The 16287-nt window shown below is 39.8% G+C and overlaps 1 protein-coding gene across 2 annotated transcripts; it reads left to right on the top strand.

Annotated features, from left to right (window-relative positions):
* Positions 1-3068: 3068 nt before the first annotated feature.
* LOC106071619 (uncharacterized) lies at positions 3069-16229 on the top strand. 2 transcript variants are annotated; one of them, XM_013231761.2, is made up of 4 exons: positions 3069-3136; positions 4742-4994; positions 13263-13430; positions 14571-16229. In XM_013231761.2, exons 1-4 carry the CDS (start codon positions 3128-3130, stop codon positions 14900-14902), a joined length of 762 nt encoding a protein of 253 aa, XP_013087215.2. In that variant the 5' UTR covers positions 3069-3127; the 3' UTR covers positions 14903-16229. The 2 variants fall into 2 exon arrangements, with proteins under 2 accessions (XP_013087215.2, XP_013087216.2); XM_013231762.2 differs by lacking the exon at positions 13263-13430.
* Positions 16230-16287: the final 58 nt, after the last annotated feature.

Below are 16287 nucleotides of genomic sequence, written 5' to 3'. Positions count from 1 at the left end.
GTTTGGAAAAAAAAAGCGGGAGTATTTTTTTCATTATTTATTTTGAAGACTTGTGGTATAGCCCTTCCGCGAAAGTCGGATCTGCGAACGTCAAGGGACAACCGTAGCTCCTATCGCACACATTGTTTTTAGAGAACATCAATTTGGCTTTGGCATTTGGACCATGCATCGGGAGTAGGATACATCAGGTTTTTTTTTTTGTGACGGTACTCACCGGTACGGCGTAACGGCTACTTTTTGAAAAAATTATTACTTTTCTTGTATTTTAACTTATATTATTAATTTTTAGTAGGCCTACGTAAAAGTTAGGCAATCAACTACTGAGTACCGGCAACTAATCACTGAGTACCGGCCCCTTTTTTTTTTTTTTTTCTCGCTGTCTATAGTTTTCTTGTTCACCTTCTCTCTTCAACTAGTGGGGCTATGTCTTCTCAATGGTCTGTATCAATGTTTACTTATTTTAAATCCCTTTTTATCACATCAACGTAACGGAGGTGGGGGCCAGACGCAATTTGCCCGTACATAATGATTTTCTGCTATAAGCATGAAAGTAGCGCCATATAAAAGCTATATAATTAGTATCGATGTCCACTGCTCTTATCTTATATAATACAGACGTTACTTCAAAAAAGATGATTACGTCCTAAAAAAAAAAAGCACTGAGATATATAATATTATTATAAGTGCAAAGGGACGAGTCAGGAAAGTTCCGTGACTGAATCCGTCTGTGACCGTCTAAGCCAGTGATGCCCAACCGAATTCGACCTGCGGGTCATTATAATTTTTGACACTCGTGTCGCGGGCCACATGAACGAAAAGGTACACACAAAAAATGAAATGAAATTTACCTGAATTTGTAACTAATTGATTAGAAGCACGTGGAACTAGTACTTACATTAAGGAATTGGATATCTGAAGCGATTTTTTCTCACACGTCAGAAAATGTCTGAAGTTCTCTACTTAAAATAGAGCAACATTGTAGCTAGCTTTACTGCCGACTCATTTTCTTGTCGCTTTTTGGTAAATATTCCAATCGATCCTCCAATCTGAAAGCGTAGTTGAACAATCTTTTAGTCGCGGCTCAAACCAAGAATGACGTCATGTTTGTTTCATAATGACGTTTATATGTTGTTCTTTTTTTTTAAATAGCCACACTTTCTATACACATCAAATATGTTGGCTTATGATCATGCTCCACAAAAAAAGTTAAGACCCGTTTCCTTTTTCTGGTAGATTTTCATTTCATAAACACACTAATGTTAAATGTCATGGTACCAATCAACGGACTTGTTAGCGTGATGTGGTACTGTATCTATTAACTACGAGCCCCGCATATGAAACTCGACTAGGGCCCCACGCTCCTCTAAGTCCGCCTCTGTATCTACATGTAACGCAAGTAAAGGTGGCGTTCGCTGTGGTGGTAGAAGAATCAGCCATTTTTCGTTTTGCACGTTTCCAGAGCAGAAGCCAATGCTTTTTCGCTAATAGCAGTGGCGTAGCCAGTGATTTGGGGGCCCCTGCATTTTGGCATTCGACATCATGACATGAGATAATGGCATAATATTTAATGTAAAAATAAATTTCGGACACTCATATGGGGGGGGGGACCCTTAAGTGGGGGCCCGAGGGAATTTTCAAATTTGGACCCATCCTCCCCTACCTTAGCTACGCCACTGGATAATAGTTATATTTGTCACTTTCTCTCACCACGTAGTGCGGTCTAGGGCTATGTCTTTCCAATAGTGGGAAGCGTGGTCGAGAGACTAAGTACGCTTAAGGGGGCTCGAGGTTCGACCCGACTCGAGCAGAGTTGTGTTTACTGAGCACCTAAAGGCAGCACGGAAAAACCTTCTCCCAGATATCTCCTCCCCTCCACTGGTCCACAAATGAGATTGGACCACAACGCTCTGAGCATGCTATAAGCATAAAAGTAGCGCTATATTGAACATTGGCCTCCTTCAGTCGTGAAACGACTATGGTTCAGCTCGAACACTCTTTCATATGGCTGTGGAGCCCTCTTTTGGAGAGACACTCCCGTCCACATATATTGCATGTCAAGGTGGCTTTCGCTTTGGTGGTAGAGGAGCTGGCCATTTTTCTTCAAGCATCAAGGCCCATGTTTTCTCGCTGTCTATAGTTTTCTTGTTCACCTTCTCTCTTCAACTAGTGGGGCTATGTCTTCTCAATGGTCTGTATCAATGTTTACTTATTTTAAATCCCTTTTTATCACATCAACGTAACGGAGGTGGGGGCCAGACGCAATTTGCCCGTACATAATGATTTTCTGCTATAAGCATGAAAGTAGCGCCATATAAAAGCTATATAATTAGTATCGATGTCCACTGCTCTTATCTTATATAATACAGACGTTACTTCAAAAAAGATGATTACGTCCTAAGCGTCATGCATTCAGTCATGCATATTAACCAATGACTTAAATTCTGCCAAGTCACTGGTTTTCCTTGCTAGCTCAGGCAACACATTCCATGCTCTAATAGCACTAGGGAAGAAGGAGCATTTGTACAAATTTGTCCTAGCATATGGAACGAGGAATGTGCCTTTATCTTTGTGTCTTTCTGAGTATTTTATTTAATTTTGTTTTTGTATTTGAAGTTAATAGTTCAGTGTTTTATGTATGATTGCTACTTTACTTTTGAGTCTTCTGTCCTGAAGGCTTTCTAAATTTAGTGATTTTACTAAATGTGTTACTCTAGTCGAATGTGAATATTCGTTTGTTATTAATCTCACTGCTCTAATTTGTGTCTGTTCCAATTTCTTAATGTTTTCTTGAGTTGAGGGGTCCCAAACAGAGATTGTATCTTATCTTATATAATACATCGGAGATGCAGTTTTAATTGTGCCCATCACAAGTTTTCCGGAAAGGATAATTTTCGGGATAAATACATATTCCAGTCGGTGATCAAGCCAGCAAAGTCTGAGGATGGTAAGGGAAACTAGGTATCACAGAGTTACACACTTTGAGCGATAAACGCATTGCATTTTTTTTTAAACTGGGAAATCCCTAAATGTACCGAAGAGTTAAAAATTAGAACTACAATAGGATAGGATAAAGCAAAGAACTTTATTCATTAGTAGCTCAATATTCTTAGATTTTCGGTTTAAAAAGATGACTGTGGTAAGTCTGACAATAGTTAGGACATGAAAAGTCAACATTTATGAGCGGTAAGACTTTGATCTTATCTTATCTTTCAGACTTTGCTGGAAAAAAAAAGAAGATAATTACGCCCTACTCATTTCATGTGTCAAAGTAGTCAAGCATGTCAATCGGAATCGCCGATTCAATGACTTAAACTCTGCCTAGTCGTTGGTTTTCCTGGCTGATTCAGACAACCCATTCCATTCTCTAATGGTTCTAGGGAAGAAGGAGCACTTGTACAATTTGTTCTAGCGTATGGAATAAGAAATGTGCAACTATCTTTGTGTCTAAGTATTTCATTAGGTTTTGTTTTTCTATTTGTAAGTTATTAAGGTTTAGTGTTTTAGGTATTATAGCTAGATAGATCTACTTTACTTTTTATTCTTCTGCCCCGAAGTGTTTCTAAGTTTAGTGATTTTATAAGTAGATATTTCTTACTTTACATCCACACCCCTCCCTGTCCCAAACAAGTAAATAGATCGTGTGTCTGATTGATTCAAACTGGTCAGTGTAAGGCTAGGCAACGTGTAGTCGGTCATCGGGTCATGACAAGTCAGTCAAGCGACTGACATGATATAGTGCTTGTTGTGAGTTGAGTGGTCAGGCGAGAGAATATAACAGTCTGCCATGGTTAGCCAAGCATGTAGATCTATTCTTAACACGTACTTTTCTCTCCGCTTACAACTAACTGCGTAGACCTAGATCTATTTCTTTTACCGTACCTTACCTATCCCTTAGTCTGTTGGACCGTTGGGGCACCAAGCAAGATTTGTCGACCGTCTTTCTCCATTCCTCCCTGTCTTTCGCCTTGTTTAAAACCTCTATCAATGGCCGGCCCGTCCATTCTTTTATGTTGTCCTCCCATCGTTTTCTCAGTCTGCCTCTTCTTCTTTTTCCTGGTACTGTTCCCTGAAGGAAGGTCTTTGCGAGCCCAATGGATCTTGTAATATGGCCATATATTTTAAGCTTGCACTATTTAGCAGGTCATCATGGGGGTCCGATCGCTGCAGTAACCCTGTCTCTAATCTCTTGGTTTGTGATGCGGTCTTCGAAAGTGATGCCTAGGATCCTTCAGTAGCATCTCTATTCCATTGCTAGGATCCTCATCTCTAGCTCTGCAGTCAGCGTCCAAGACTCGCAAGCATATTAAAATGTGACCATGACCAGGGAGCGCATCAGTCTGATTTTGGTGCCGAAGATGCTCTCGAGGGCTATGACAATACTGTTAGCATTGGAGAAAGAAGAATCACTAACTTGCTCTTCGCAGATGACATTGATGGCCTAGCAGGGACAGAAGAAGAACTAGCTGATCTGGTGATGTGCATTGACAAGACTTCTGCAGCATATCCATATGGCATGCAAATAAATGGCCTCAGCTCTTGAAGAAAAGCGTGCTATACGAATAATGGCCAGCTCCTAAACCACCAAAAGCGAAAGCCACCTTGACCTTTAACCACTTCCGTTCTATGTGGGCTCACTACTCTACACATGCGCAGTGTTAGAATCATAATACAAGTCTAACTAATCAAAATTAATTAGATACAATGTTAAAAATGTCGTCTAACTATTTTTTTCCTCCACTAGACACTGTCAAATAGCAACAACCAGGATGATTCATTGCTTAAACCACTTCCGTTCTATGTGGGCTCACTACTCTACACATGCGCAGTGTTCTTTTTTCTCATCGGTTCGTCCTCCCACCTCTGGGTGGTCATGACCAGCCAACCAGTGGACATGTCACGTGACACCAAAGCCCATCTGGTGGCGCATTATGGGCCCTGGGTGGCCTGCACGCATAGCGGAACCTGTGGCAGTTCATTACTTTTAGAAGGAGTTGGTAAGAACATTTCTTTTTATATGTTTCCTCAACGAAAATAATTATATTTTGTTTCTTTGGTTTACAACAGTGATGCCCAACCTTCTTCAGCCCGCGGGCCGAATAAATTCCTCACACTCTTGTCGCGGGCCACATCATTAAGAAAATGGAAATGCAATAGAGCAGAAGACACTTTGACACCGTTATTTCTAAAACAACTAGTAAGAACGGTGTCAACAATCACAAAGAGGAGTGGCTCAACCAATGGGCATTAAGAAACATAGGCAGAGCCATGTACAAAGAAATGACTACGCCTAACAAACTGGACAGTATTAACTTCCTCCTCCGCAAAGAACAATCTACAATCTTCCAACTAAGAACAGGACACACACCACTATTAAATTACCACCTGAACAAAATAAACTCCACACAACTTCCCCTTTGCAGACACTGCGCCCACCCCTTTGAAACCGTAAACCATATCCTCTTTGAATGCCCCTCCCTAATCCACCTTAGGCAGACCCTACTTCCACTACAGCCCAACATAACCAACACCCTGTACGGCAGTGCTGAACAACTGAAGAAAACAGCACACTTTTTTTTCCTTGGCACAGTCTGCAAAAGAGCTCACAGCTCAGCAGCAATAGAGCTGGCTAGAAGAAGAAGAAGAATAGCAACTAGTTGGATGTCCCAATTTGTTATTCCGAAACTAACTTCTCAATGACATTCTGCAATGCACATACGTCGTTAAAACAAGACATGCGTTCTGTATGTTGCACAAATAGTAAACATCTTTCCATTTTTCTTTTTACTGTGTACACTCAAAGCCAAGTTTTTGTTCAGCATTCCCATTTCATCAACACACAATGTTGTACAGCAAGCTACCTCTCACGTTGCTACCAAAAGAAGTCAACTAAAAATGCAGACGACACAGTTCTGTTATTGGTTATCATAATTTTTTCTTTCCCCATTTATTGTATTGTGGACAGAAGTTCTGACGGGCTGGATTTAGACCGCGGGCCGTATTTTGGGCATCACTGTTTTACATATAGCAAATGTTTCCGTAGATTTGAAGATAATTACCTCCTAGGATGGCGGGGGATGGCAGGATTCGACCCAGGGACCATCGAACGAAAGTTCTGATTGTATACCACACGACCCTGCACCCATCCAAGAACGATTGGGGGGGGGGGGGTAATTTCAAGGGGATGGATTGACTCTCCAAACGTTTGAAACTATCACAATATATATATATATATATAAATATATATATATATATATATATATATATATATATATATATATATATATATATATATATATATATATATTGTTATGACTTTGCCATGCGCACCGCGATCCAAGATAGTGCAGAAAGAAGGTGCGCACTATCAGTGACCAGACAAGTCGGATGTTGACATAGAGACTAACGATTTCCGCCCAAGTCTAGAGCCAATATGGAGATGTTGTACTAAACGCAGACGTTACTAAATGTTTGTGATGTCCTCGTGTAAATAAACATCTATGTCCTCGTTGAGTTGCCTCACTTAAGTTATTACAATTGGTTGTCAGAAGTGGGATTATAGGCAACTCAACGAGAGGAGGTAGGATTTACAATGGCAGCTTTGAAACGATTAGACCAACTCTCAGTTAGAGAGCTTAGGAAGGAACTTCGTAACCGATATGAGATAATTGGTGGTACCAAGGAGGTGCTTACAACTCGTCTCCGGCAAGCCTTGATAGATGAAGACGAAGATCCAGATACCTACTTATTTGAAATTGAACCGGAGATTTATGAGCTTATTGGCAAGATAAATGAAGCAATGTGTGAACAAATTAACAGTATGGGGAACAAGGTAGATAAAATGGTGTCTCGAATGAAAGAAGGGGTAGACTCGTTGGTAAAGGAGCAGTTGCCTGTAGACTCGTTGGTCAAGAAGTTGCGTGGTCAAGACTGTGGTTGCACAAACAGTGGTGACGGAGACGCTGGGAATTGGAGCGCCGTCTGTGTCTGTGTTGTGGGCAAGTCTTGTGGTTGTGACTTTCAAGACGAGAAACGTGACAACGATTGCTGTGATGATCTCAACGAGATGTACCGAATCGAACGGAAAGTGACAAATGAAGAAACTGAAGACTGTTACGTGCCTGAAGCGTTTGTTCCTGTTGTACCTGTTACCAGTACCTTAACTGAAGTCTGTTACGTGCCTGAAGCGTTTGTTCCTGTTGTACCTGTTACCAGTACCTCAATGAGCCGGACGGAGCAAGACAACGTTGGGTCTGCGTTCAAGCCTGTTGCTATGGACTTTAAAGACCTCTGCCTATCTGTCGGTGCTCACGAGGGAAATTCGAAGCTTGACAACAGCATCCAGAAGTTTAGCATGAACTGTACGTGCGGCGCTTCACACATAGAATTTAGATGCCAAGAAAACCACCAACAGCGCATATGTACTTCTACCATCATCATCGACATTGGCATAGATGAATGTCAATCAAATCACTCTAAATCTGAGCTATCAAGAGAAAGACATTTTCCACTTGAACCTGAAGAGACCTATCTTCTGGACGTAAGACTGTTGTCTGAGGATGACTTCGGTGCATTGGACTTTGCTTGCAACGTGGCTGCAAGCAGTGGCGTAACTAAGGGGGGGGATGGGGGGGGAGAATTTTAAAATCCCCCCGGGCCCCCACCTAGGGGGGGCCCCCAAATGGGTGTCCGAAATAAATTTGTAAATACATAAATTAATATATTTGATTGACAAATAGTGTCAACAGGTGTCTTTTTTTTTTTCAACATTTATAGATGAAATTTATCACAAAGACTAAACCTAGATCTAGGTCTATCAGTACGTTGACTTTGTTGACATTTTTAAAATATTTTTTCCTACAGAGATCAAAGTTTTTTTTTTAAAGTTAGTTTAACATTTTAAACTTTGTTGCCACGAATAAAACTGCATGATATACAGCAGTGTTGCCCAACCTGATTTGACCTGAGGGCCATTTTAATTTCCGACACTTGTGTCGCGGGCCACATGATGAAAAATGTACAAAAAGGAAATGACATTGCCCTGAAACACTTCCATTAGAAACTTGTGTATCTAGTATTTACATTAATTAATAGAAAACTGGCTTCATTTGTCTACTTAAAATGTGAGAAATATTGTAGATAGCTTTAACAACGACTCATTTTCTTGTCTTTTTAGTAAATATTCAGATCGATCCTCCAATCTCTAGACATAGTTTAACAATCGCGGCTCAAACCAAGAATGCCGTCATATTTGTTTTATAGTGCTAATATCCACTTGTAGTTTCTTCGGCTCTCCCATTTCATAAACGTACATGTCACGATACTAGTCTATCACAGAAATAAAGTGAGGGCCCTAACATAGGTAAAGATACATTTCTCAACCTTTTTTTTTTCGGATGTGATGGGGGATATTTTGCAATTTGTACCAACGTTTAGCGGGCCGGATGAAACCATGTCGCGGGCCGGATATGGCCCGTGGGCCGTATTTTGGGCATCACTGATATACAGCGAATTCCAGTTATCTTGTTACCTTTACTAATAATAGATCTAAATGGCGAGTATTGTGTGGCTACACTACTTAACCTTGAACCAAAATTTACAGAATCGAGTATAACAGATCTAAAAGTTATTCTTAACAATGCTAAAATAGTCCATTATTCGGGTTTGGCGTCTATAATTTCAGAATTAAACTTCACACTCGAGTTATTACCCCTCTATTTATCTTTCCTCCATTCAATGGAAACTCCCTTTTTTATTTCCATCTAATCCTTTTGCTTTCGCACAAAACATAAACAACAAACAATGACGTAATATCATATAATATTAGCACATCCTTCCTTTTGAAGTTATTATCACACCCTTCCTTTTAAAGTTCTTAAGAGTGATATCTACTAGCAGGGCCGGCCCTAGCATTTGCGGGGCCCTATGCGAAACGGATCGCGCCGGGCCTAGTCTGGGTAGGGATAAGCATAATGTCAAATTTTTTTTTTTTTATTTTGAAAATAGGCCTACTTTCGTCCTTTACAATAAATTTTTATCAAATGAAAGCTCGCAATGCCACTTTTTATTTATAGGCACCCCAAAATGTCAATTTGGTCTATTCTTCAGGAGATCTGAATTAATTCAAAAAAAGTTCAGGACTATATCGCATATTTTGCCTTTTCATTAGATTTCCTGGAGGTCCTGGAAAATCAGGAGATCGCGAAAACCATGTTAATTTATTTACGTTATAATGGTTTAATTTAATACTTAGAATTAGCGCGGGGCCTATGAAAGCGTGGGTCCCACTGCGACCGCATAGGCTGCAGAGGCCTAAGGCCGGCCCTGTCTACTAGGAACTTTAACAATTCGTCCACTTCTGGTTGTCTTGACTGGCACAATAAGTTCTCTAGACATTGGTCTATAACTGTCTGTTTCGTTTGTTCCAATAGTTTGCAGTTCATTGTCTTCATCGGTATCATAGTACCCAGAGATGTCTTCATCGAAACTCTTTTTCAAAAAGCGTTGATTTCTTCTGTATGTTTTTCCATCGTCTGTCTTTATGATTTAAGATCTGGGTGCTGAATGTTTTTTTATGACAACTGCTTTCTGGCATGTTTGACCTAGACGAACTCTCCGACAGAATAATCTTTAGGTAGTCTAGCTTTTGCATCGTATTTCACTTTGCTTTTCATCTGTCGTTCGTTGAGTAATGTCTCTGTATTTTGAGCTACCGATGGTTTCAATAGTTTGGGATCAGTTGGAATGATTCCCTGAGTCTTCTACTCGTCAGCAGTTGTGATGGTGAATACGGCAGTCCGCTTATCGGAGTATTTCTATACTTGAGCATAACGAGATATGGATCTTTCCCACTTTTGTATGCTCTGAATGCTTTTGCTTTCGCACAAAACATAAACAACCAACAATGACTTAATACCATATAATATTAGCACAGAATCTTCTTCATGCAGTGGAAAATTAAGAATTTTTTGCCTATCTTGAATTCTGGTCAAAGCTCCTGCGCCCAATTAATATAGTTCAGAAGAAACTACAAAAGTCTGGACTGCATATACGGGAAGCTGCTAAAGAAATTAGTACCCTTTCATGCTTTCTGCAAAATGATGAGAAACTGACAAAAACCCAATCCATCGAAAAAGCAAAAGAAGGTAGTGAATACTATGGATTCCCTGTAATCAAAACAACCATATGAAAGAAAAGACTTGATGGGAAGTTGAGTTCTAATGTAGGACTGTCAACACAACTGCAATTCAAACGTGTTGTGACAGAAGTGCTGGACAGATTTCATATGGAGATGAAGGGCAGATTCCAAAGGCTGGAAAGGAAATGGATACCTTTGGGTTTCTTCTTGAACCAAGACACCTGTTAGAAGACACGCTTGTGACAAACTGTGCTACTTTTCCTGTTTGTATGATGAAATAAATGGAAAATCGCTTTTTCAAGGATGTCATTGATGCACGAGCACTTTTCAACCAGTAACACAATCACCAATAGACATATTTAGGAAAAAGGCTTCATATGGTAATTACGTGTGCTCAAACTTTGCAACCTCCACCGAATACCGCTAACTCAGGCCACTTCCATTACGTCATGTGAGAGATCATTCTCAAAGCTCAAGTTCATCAAAAACTATCTCAGGAGCAAAATGACGCAAGAAAGGCTTATCATGGCTTTAATGTCAGTGAAGTCACAAATACTAGAAAGTATCGATGTAGTTGATGTTACAGATTTCTTTGCTGCAAATAATGAACGACGTGAAGCGATATCAATTTAGATTTGTCACTTGTGCATTATTTAACTAATAAACAACGGCATTATTCATTAAAAGAGTCTTCATGATTATTTTTTTGTTAAGTTTACTGATATACTGAACAAATTTGATTTTGGGCTTATATATATTTGCGTACATTATCTCATGTCATATGTCAAAATGCAAGGGGCCCCCAAAGAGGTCAATCCCCCCGGGCCCCCAAATCCCTAGTTACGCCCCTGGCTGCAAGCGAACCTGAAGCTCCCTTGAGAGGCGTCTGTCGGGAAGGTCTGCTGAGACAGCGTGTCCGATCAACGGCTGTGCTGAAGAAAACAGTGCTCGACCCTATCTCTTTGTGTGGCAAACGGCCTCGTCATTATCGCAACAACAGCCTGGTCAACTGGAGAAAGAGAAAGCGGCACTGGAAGAAAACAATGCGGATGGCCTCGTGGGTAACACGCTCCCTGCCGCCTGTGGCTCCCACTGATCGACCTCCACCTGAACTGTCAAACCTCAGCTGCAGTGTTTCTTTTCGGGACGAAAAGTGCTAAGACGGGGGCAATGTTATGACTTTGCCATGCGCACCGCCATCCAAGATAGTGCAGAAAGAAGGTGCGCACTATCAGTGACCAGACAAGTCGGATGTTGACATAAGAGACTAACGATTTCCGCCCAAGTCTAGAGCCAATATGGAGATGTTGTACTAAAGGCAGACGTTACTAAATGTTTGTGATGTCCTCGTGTAAATTAACATCTATGTCCTCGTTGAGTTGCCTCACTTAAGTTATTACAATATATATATATATATATATATATATATATATATATATATATATATATATATATATATATATATATATATATATATATATATATATATATGGCTCCTTTTGTCTCGAAAGGCAATGGATGCGCCCAAATGAGTCACTGGTTTTGGCTTAATCTTGAGACGGGGCAGAATTTGGTGTGGCTAATCAAGCCAATTCTAGAAAGGCAAAAAAAACGATGGGATTTGCTTACAAAAAATATTTCACATTTATATGCGACTATGGAGGGATTTGGTTACGCGAACTGTCACAGCAAGGGACAGATAAATGGACCATCTCATAGAAATGAGATAAAAGCCTGGACGTTATCTTTGGTCGGAATGATGTCGCCCACACAGCAGCTCCACCCTCTCTACGCAGCTGATGTGTCCAAAAGTACCTCAGTTTGGGATCAGCGACTTCTCAGGGTCACTGGCGCCTGATGTTGTCTCAGGATTGACCCTCGGTGTCTTTCCCATTTTTTTGGTACAGCCGCAAGACCGAAGGGGTTTGGATTCTGAGTTTCCCATTCTCCTAGGTGGAGGCGCGGTGGCTGAGCGGTAAAGCGCTTGGCTTCCGAACCGGGGACCGGGGATTCGAATCCTTGTGAAGTCTGGGATTTTTAATTTCGGGATCTTCGGGCGCCTCTGAATTCACCCAGCTCTAATGGGTACCTGACATTAGTATGGGAAAATTAATTTCGGTTGGTCGTTGTGCTGGCCACATGACACCCTTGTTAACCGTAGGCCACAGAAACAGATGACCTTTACATCATCTGCCCTATAGACCACAAGGTCTGAAAGGGGAACTTTACTTCTTTACATTCTCCTAGGTGGGTAGCCAGCTAAGGCTGAGCCCCTAAGCTTAGGCCGACTGTTTCAGACACCAGTTGATCACCTTTGCCCCATATCATGTCAGTGATAACAGTACCGCTGGACCCAATATCTGATCCCTACGTGAATGCTACAATCACAGGCTATTTGAGACGCATTTTATAGGTAATGGGTTTTCGTGCTGAGTGAACAATGAACAATGACACCAATATCTCGCATGGACTTTTACAATTTCCCAAAACGAACGTTTCTAAATGCTACCATTATTTTTGACCGTTCCTTTAAACATTCTTTGGAAATGTTTCTTTTTCGCTGCTGGCCAACGCATTTGTTTAAACCAAATGTGCTGAAGTCTTGATCTGAATGTCAATTGTGTTTGATTCTTTATCAATTGTAGTTTTCTGATTCTTAAAAATATATTTAAATATTTCCTGATTAAAGGCGCCCTCACTGGCATAGAGAAAAGTATCTGGCAGCGGATGGCCCCTGTAAGACACAGTTGGAGAGCTCTATCAAAGACTGCTGGTACCACATTTGAAACCTAAAGAAAACCCTTTATCAAGTTTATTGAAGACAGGCGCAAAGATAACTTTTTTTTTTTTTTTTTTTTTTTTTTTTTTTTTTTTTTAGATCGCAACTGGGTTTGCGAAGAGATGTGAAACACTGCACTCATCCTTAATCTTCGGAATCGAAGACATTGTCATTATTAAAATGGCGCACTAGAAAAATGGAATACCGGTACTAATATATTTTTTCGCTTTCCCTTTTTCCTCAAGAATGTTTTTAAGTACCCGGTACAGTATTTTCTTTTATTAAAAGTTCAAGACATTGTAAATGATTGTATCCATCTGTCTTTTGTTTTTTTGTTCCCATATGAAGATCAAAAGACTGTACGGCTGACTCAATGTCTGATTGTTGCGGCTTCTATCTTGTATATCTTCGGGTTTTTGATCATGTCACTACAACTGGCGCGTCCCACACAATGTGAGAAACTATGGCAGAAAATGGAACAGCTAATCATTGTGGAGTTTGTATTTCCAGTAGCAGGTAGATCTAGGTCTAGATTTACAAGTGCTTGTGGGTTTATTTTGTAAACAAGGTTAAAAACATTTCGAAATTGTGGTTGCCGGTTAGAACTAGAATCGCACCATCAAGATTCAATATATCCATATAGGTATACTTATACACTAAGTTATTTATTCATTAAAAAAAAGTGAGCCACAACATCTTTAAAAGTATCTGGCCTGAATATTCATGAAAAGTTGGCCGTATTATTAGAAGGCATATATTGAAATTTGAAGATGTTTAGTTTAAGTAAATTAATATGTTGCATTTGGTTAGGCCAATAATAGAATATGCATCCTCCGTTTGGGACCCCTCAACTCAAGAAAACATTAAGAAACTGGAACAGACACAAAATAGAGCAGTGAGATTCATAACAAACGAATATCACATTTGACTAAAGTAACACCTTTAGTAAAATCACTAAATTTAGAAAGCCTTCAGGACAGAAGACTCAAAAGTAAAGTAGCAATTATACATAAAACACTAAACCAAATTCTTCAAATACAAAAACAAAATTTAATAAAATACTCTGAAAGACACAAAGATAAAGGCATATTCCTCATCCTATATGCTAGTACAAATTTGTACAAATACTCCTTCTTCCCTAGTGCTATTAGAGCATGGAATGGGTTGCCTGAGCTAGCCAGGAAAACCAGTGACTTGGCAGAATTTAAGTCATTGGTTAATATGCATGACTAAATGCATGACGCATGGGACGTAATTATCTTCTTTTTTGAAGTAACGTCTGTATTATACAAGATAAGATTTGGCTTTTAGTAACTGACAGAAATAGAACTTGTCTTATGATCACATCACATTCCTCGTTCCATATGCTAGGACAAATTTGTACAAATAATCCTTCTTCCCTAGTGCTATAAGAGCGTGGAACAGGTTGCCTGGGCCAGCCAGGAAAACCAATGACTTAAGAGTTTCAGTCTCTCATTAACATGCACAACTTGATTAGCCCATGAGTACGCATGGCACCTAATTATCTCCTCTTTTGAACGAGCGTCCTCAATTTATAAGATAAGATACTAGGGCTAGAGAGTTGGAGCCTATTTATTTCAACCTTTTCTTTTCAAATGTAGGTCAAGCCTTCTTATTTGTGTGTGTACATTTCAGCAATCACAGGAAGTGTAATGATGTTAGCCATGGCATCAGTCAACAGAAGTGTCCTAGTCCCACGTGACCAGGTTATGCAGACAGGCTCAGCTTTTTACAAAACACTTTTTGCCATACTGTTAACTGTTGTTGGAGCGCTGTTTACTGTGCTGAACCGGTACAGCATTGGCACCTCCAGTGCTGCGAAATATATTTACAGACTGCGGAGATTCAGGTTCTTCTCGGGGGTAACCAAAGATACACAGACTGCTACAAGTTTACAAGATGTTGTTATTAGGGAGTCTGAGCTTGACGGCGGTGACAAGCGAATTGTAAGAAAATCAGAACTTTGATATTTATATGAATTATAATAAATTGAAAGTTAAATGTTACAGTTTTGTTCAGCTGGAATGTTATAGTTTAGTTTAATTTAAATGTTATAGTTTAGTTTAATTTGAATGTTATAGTTTAGATATTATGTGATAACTCAAAACTTATAAAGTGCCAGGATGCCAAAATAAACCTTTTGATTTGAAGACAGTTTCACAGGTTGTTTGCTTTTTCAGTCAAAAACCCACCCACATGCATATATACATGTCATGTACTGTATTGGAGGGGGGACTTGACAAACTTGTTGCTATGGTTACACAAATGTTTATATCAGTGCACACATTTTTAGATGTAGGATAAATAGCAGTAGTAACTTGGCCATGTATATGTTATGAAGTGTGTGTGTTTCTATGGTGATGGTGGGAAGAAGTCATCTATTCAGTGTGAATGATGACTCCAGATTGCCAGAGTGAGAAGACATATTTTTGTAGTGAGTTGTAGAGTTTGTTCAAAATACCGTTTTCTATTACGACCAAAGTCTACTACATTTATTTCATTTCATCTCAGGTTGCATTTGTTTATATTGTAATAAAAGTAATATATAATATTGTTATTCAAGTTATTTCAAGCTTTATAAGTTAAGACAGCGGTTTAATTGTCCATCAGGAGTTTGGTGTTCGTCAGCAACAGTGTAATAACAAACTACGTGGAAAACGACGTGGTCTATTAGGAAGTCAATGCCAGCTCAGCAACCAACTGCCTTTACTTTTTTTATCCAACAAAATATCTTTTACATCTGAGAGGGTGGGGAAACACATACCACTCGTACCACCTATGTAAACAGAAGAAACTTTTTCACATATGTTGTACATATACATTTCCTTATCTTCTTCTTCGTTCTCATTGTTATGTTGAAGCGTTCAGATGACTAGACCAATACATGAGATGAACTGCGCAGTGGTTTCCAAATCAGGGAGCTCTCCATATCTCCTTCGAGGCGGAGAGCCCGGCCCCCTACCTGCGCGGCGGGATTCCACAGGCAGGACGCCACATCTATTAGAATCGTTAGGCTACTGAGCTCCAACATAGATGAGGTTGCGTGTCAATGTGTTAAGCGCCAGGAGTCCCATTGACTTCAGCCTGCTTTTCTTTTCGGGTGTGCTCCGATAGCCTTTGATCATCCAAAATAATCTAAGGGTCCTTCCCCTATCCGCCACCTGGTGGTAGCTCCCCCAAGCTTCTTATAAGTTACATGTAAAATATGAGTGAGTCTGGTGTGAATGTATATTTTGGTTTTCTATAGTCATAATGTTTTGTGTAATGCACAAATTGTAAGACAAATTTCCTTATGGATAATAAAAAATTATTATTATTATTAAACATTGCTATGTCATTATTTTCCTGGCTG

The sequence above is a fragment of the Biomphalaria glabrata genome, chromosome 2 (genome assembly GCF_947242115.1).
Source record: "Biomphalaria glabrata chromosome 2, xgBioGlab47.1, whole genome shotgun sequence".
Taxonomy (NCBI): Eukaryota; Metazoa; Mollusca; class Gastropoda; family Planorbidae; genus Biomphalaria; species Biomphalaria glabrata.
This window is presented reverse-complemented; position numbering and strand designations above follow the sequence as displayed.